Genomic DNA, 3803 nt, shown 5'->3' on the forward strand with positions numbered 1-3803 from the left:
GGCTTTGAAATGGATTATCCTTAAAATATTTTTGCCCTTAGCCTCAAAGATTAAATTACCATGCAGTTTCTATTTACACATTCTACTGAGGAATACCCACCCAGGCTCTAGAAATTCATAGTGGGGACCACGTTGTCCATTCTGAGTGTTTTTTTTTTTCCTTTAAACTATACGATTTGTATTTCCACTCTACATTTGTTTCTGTTAGGGTTGGAGGAGAAGCTGAAGACAGGAGATTTGCTCAGAGTCCTGGAGCATGGGTACCAGTAGCGTTTGCTGCAGATTATGGTGGACATCCTGATGCATTTGTGCTGGGCAAAGAAGACACACCACTGATGCTGATGGTGACAGCGCCAGTGCCCGTTTGTTTCTTTTTCTTTTTCTCTTAAATTCTGACACACTCCTTTGCACGCAATGAGAAGGAATGCGCTCCCTGGGAACTGGAACTGTTTCCCAGAGGCACGGAACTGCTGAGTAGCTGGAGCGCGAGGGTGGAGCAGAAGGTCTGATTTCCTATAGAGTTTGCTCTGTCTGATTCTTTGACATTTGTGCAAATAGCTTTTCCTCTTCCCACCCCCTCAGAGTTAAGGGGCGGGGTTGAAATAAAAGCACACATTTCTAAAACTATACACGAACAGCTAGGGTTTTTTAATTGAACCAAGGATTAAGGATGACTTGAAGTAGAAGATGCACATATTGGCCATTTCCTTCTAAGGCGATCTTACTGGCGCCTCCTTCTTAACCTGGGTGTGGCCCTCGGGGCTGGATAAGATTCCGGAGTAGAGAGCTCAGGCACTGGGGCTTGCTCCACTACCTGGTACTGGCCTCCCTAGGGGGTGGGTGGTGAGCAGAAGCTAGGATGGGACGCCTGGGCTGAGCCTCAGACCTGGGCTAAAGGCGGGGGTCTGAATGCGGGAGCGCTAGCCAACTCCGAAGCCCGCATTGGCAAGAACAGGACGACTCCATTGCCATCGCCAGCTACAACTGCTGTTCCAGGGTGTTCGGGTCCAGAGAGGGACAAGGGGCTGGGAAACGGGGAGAGAAGGCGGTAGGACCCGGCGGGTGCTTCCTTGGCCGGGAAGGGAACGGGGCGGGAGGAGAGGAGGGAGGGAGAGAGAAAAAGGCCAGGTGATGGGGAGCGGGCGTCTGCACTCGCCGCGCCGCACGAGTTGCACGGCTCTGGCGGATCTGACCCGGTCTCTATAAAAGCAGCCCGTCGGCTCCGCGGTTCACTAGCTCCTCCCGGGCTGGCGCACGCCGGGTCCCTGCCGCTCCCTCAGTCACCTGCCCCTTCCCCGCTTGCCGCACCAGGTCCCCCCAGACCCACGCGCCCAGCGGGATGGCTCCCAGCGGTGCCAGAGGAAACCAGGTGGCGACGGCGGCGGCGGCGGCGCGGCGCGACCAGCCGCAGCTCTAGCCTCCAAGTCCTCCCTCTTGCGACCTGGTCTCCGCGGGGCAGCTCGCTGGAGTGGCCAGTGCGTGTAAAGAGAGGGAGGGCACAGCTCCAGCGTGCGAGGCAGCGCGGCTCCCAGACAACACCCCACCCAGCTCAGGCGGTCACCGCCGCCGCAGGAAAGTGTCCCAGCTCGGGGCTTGCGGGGTTGGGGGCGGGAATGCAAGACCAGGGCTCCTCGAGGACCTCCAATCTTTGGCATCCGCCGCTGGGAAACTCTTGCGGGCGGGGTCTGCAGAGCCTGGAGCGCCCGGGTTAGGAGACGCTCAGCCCCGAGCGACTGGGGTAAGAGACTCTGCCTCTCCACCCCCCAACTTGGTCTGGAGCAATACTTCGCTCTCCTAATTTGACATCTCCAGAGAGCAGTGGCCGGAACCTAGAGGAGCTGGGCTGGGTGGGACAGTCCTTAGCAACCCAGGGCCAGGACGGGGCGTGGAACTGAGCGACCTGAGACGCGGCTGCAGCGCCAGGCGCACTGGAAGTGCAGAGGACTCGCCCGCCTTCTTTGGCTGCCGCGCCCGTGACCTCCGGTTTCAGGTGGAAACCTGGCGCAGGAGCAATTGAGGAACCCACGGAACTGACTAGCACGGAGAGACAAACCTGTGGTCTCCATGGTCCTTCCGCCCTCTGCTCTCTCCGTCGTCCGCTCCATGCCTAAGAGCTGCGCTCCGGAGCTGGGGCGAGGAGAGCCATGGAGGAACCCAGCGCTCGGTGCGCCCCACCGCTTGCGGGCTCCCAGATCGCAGTTCCTCAAGCCAACCTCTCCGCGGCTCACTCCCACAACTGCAGCGCTGAGGGCTACATTTACCAGGACTCCATCGCCCTGCCCTGGAAAGTACTGCTGGTTTTGCTGCTGGCGCTCTTCACCTTGGCCACCACGCTCTCCAACGCCTTTGTGGTCGCCACCGTGTACCGCACCCGGAAGCTGCACACCCCGGCTAATTACCTGATCGCCTCCCTGGCGGTCACCGACTTGCTCGTGTCCATCTTGGTAATGCCCATCAGCACCATGTACACGGTCACCGGCCGCTGGACTCTGGGCCAGGTGGTTTGCGACCTTTGGCTGTCGTCGGATATCACCTGTTGCACCGCTTCCATCATGCACCTGTGTGTCATCGCCCTGGACCGCTACTGGGCCATCACGGATGCCGTGGAGTACTCGGCTAAACGGACTCCCAAGAGGGCGGCGATCATGATCGCGCTGGTGTGGGTGTTCTCCATCTGTATCTCTCTGCCGCCCTTCTTCTGGCGTCAGGCCAAGGCCGAGGAAGAGGTGTCCGAGTGTTTGGTGAACACCGATCACGTTCTCTACACTGTCTACTCCACGGTGGGCGCTTTCTATTTACCCACCCTGCTCCTCATCGCCCTCTATGGTCGAATCTACGTGGAAGCCCGCTCCCGGATTTTGAAACAGACGCCCAACAGGACCGGCAAGCGCCTGACCAGAGCCCAGCTGATAACTGATTCCCCTGGGTCCACGACCTCAGTCACTTCAATTAACTCTCGGGCGCCCGACGTGCCCAGCGAATCCGGCTCTCCAGTGTATGTAAACCAAGTCAAAGTGCGAGTCTCCGATGCCCTGCTGGAAAAGAAGAAACTCATGGCCGCTAGGGAGCGCAAAGCCACCAAAACCCTAGGGATCATTCTGGGTGTGTTTATTGTGTGTTGGCTGCCCTTCTTCATCATCTCCTTGGTGATGCCTATCTGCAAGGATGCCTGCTGGTTCCACCAGGCCATCTTTGACTTTTTCACGTGGCTGGGCTATGTCAATTCGCTCATCAACCCCATCATCTATACCATGTCCAATGAGGACTTTAAACAAGCGTTCCATAAATTGATACGCTTTAAGTGCACAAGCTGACTTGCCAATTGTAATGGGGTCGCCTAAGCGACCTTTGGGGGACCAAGTTCGGTCTGGTTCCACAGGTAGGTCGAATCTTCTTTCGCTGTTACTGGGTCGGAGCGAGGCGTCCTCTTCCGGGCAAGGGCAATGGATCCCGGGAAGCCAGGATAGCCCAGCCCCAGAGCGCTGAAAGGAGAACTTTTCAAAGGAAATGTAGAGCTTCCTCCTCTCAAACAATGGGCTCAGCCAGATCCTGCGGCAGCCAATCACAGAGGGGGCTACAACTTTTAAAAATTGGTGATACAAAAGGGGTCCCTGCCCTGCTTTGGTATCCTGGATGGTGCCCTCTAGAATTCAGTGGTACTTGTAGTTGTTCTTTGAAGCTCGAGACAGATCTTCATACAGCCTGGCAGTACTTGAACTAGACGCTTAATACCCTGTGTTTTGGGGAAAACTCCGTGTTTCGGCTTAATTTAAGAACAGTTGCTTTGACATCCTCCAGTCTTC

General features: G+C 57.0%; 1 protein-coding gene across 1 annotated transcript; it reads left to right on the plus strand.

Annotated features, from left to right (window-relative positions):
* The first annotated feature begins 2144 nt into the window (after positions 1-2144).
* Positions 2145-3314, plus strand: HTR1B (5-hydroxytryptamine receptor 1B). The gene is given in 1 exon segment (NM_001082790.1): positions 2145-3314. A coding segment is annotated over 1 exon segment (1170 nt).
* Positions 3315-3803: the final 489 nt, after the last annotated feature.

The sequence above is a fragment of the Oryctolagus cuniculus genome, chromosome 5, assembly GCF_964237555.1.
Source record: "Oryctolagus cuniculus chromosome 5, mOryCun1.1, whole genome shotgun sequence".
NCBI lineage: Eukaryota > Metazoa > Chordata > Mammalia > Lagomorpha > Leporidae > Oryctolagus > Oryctolagus cuniculus.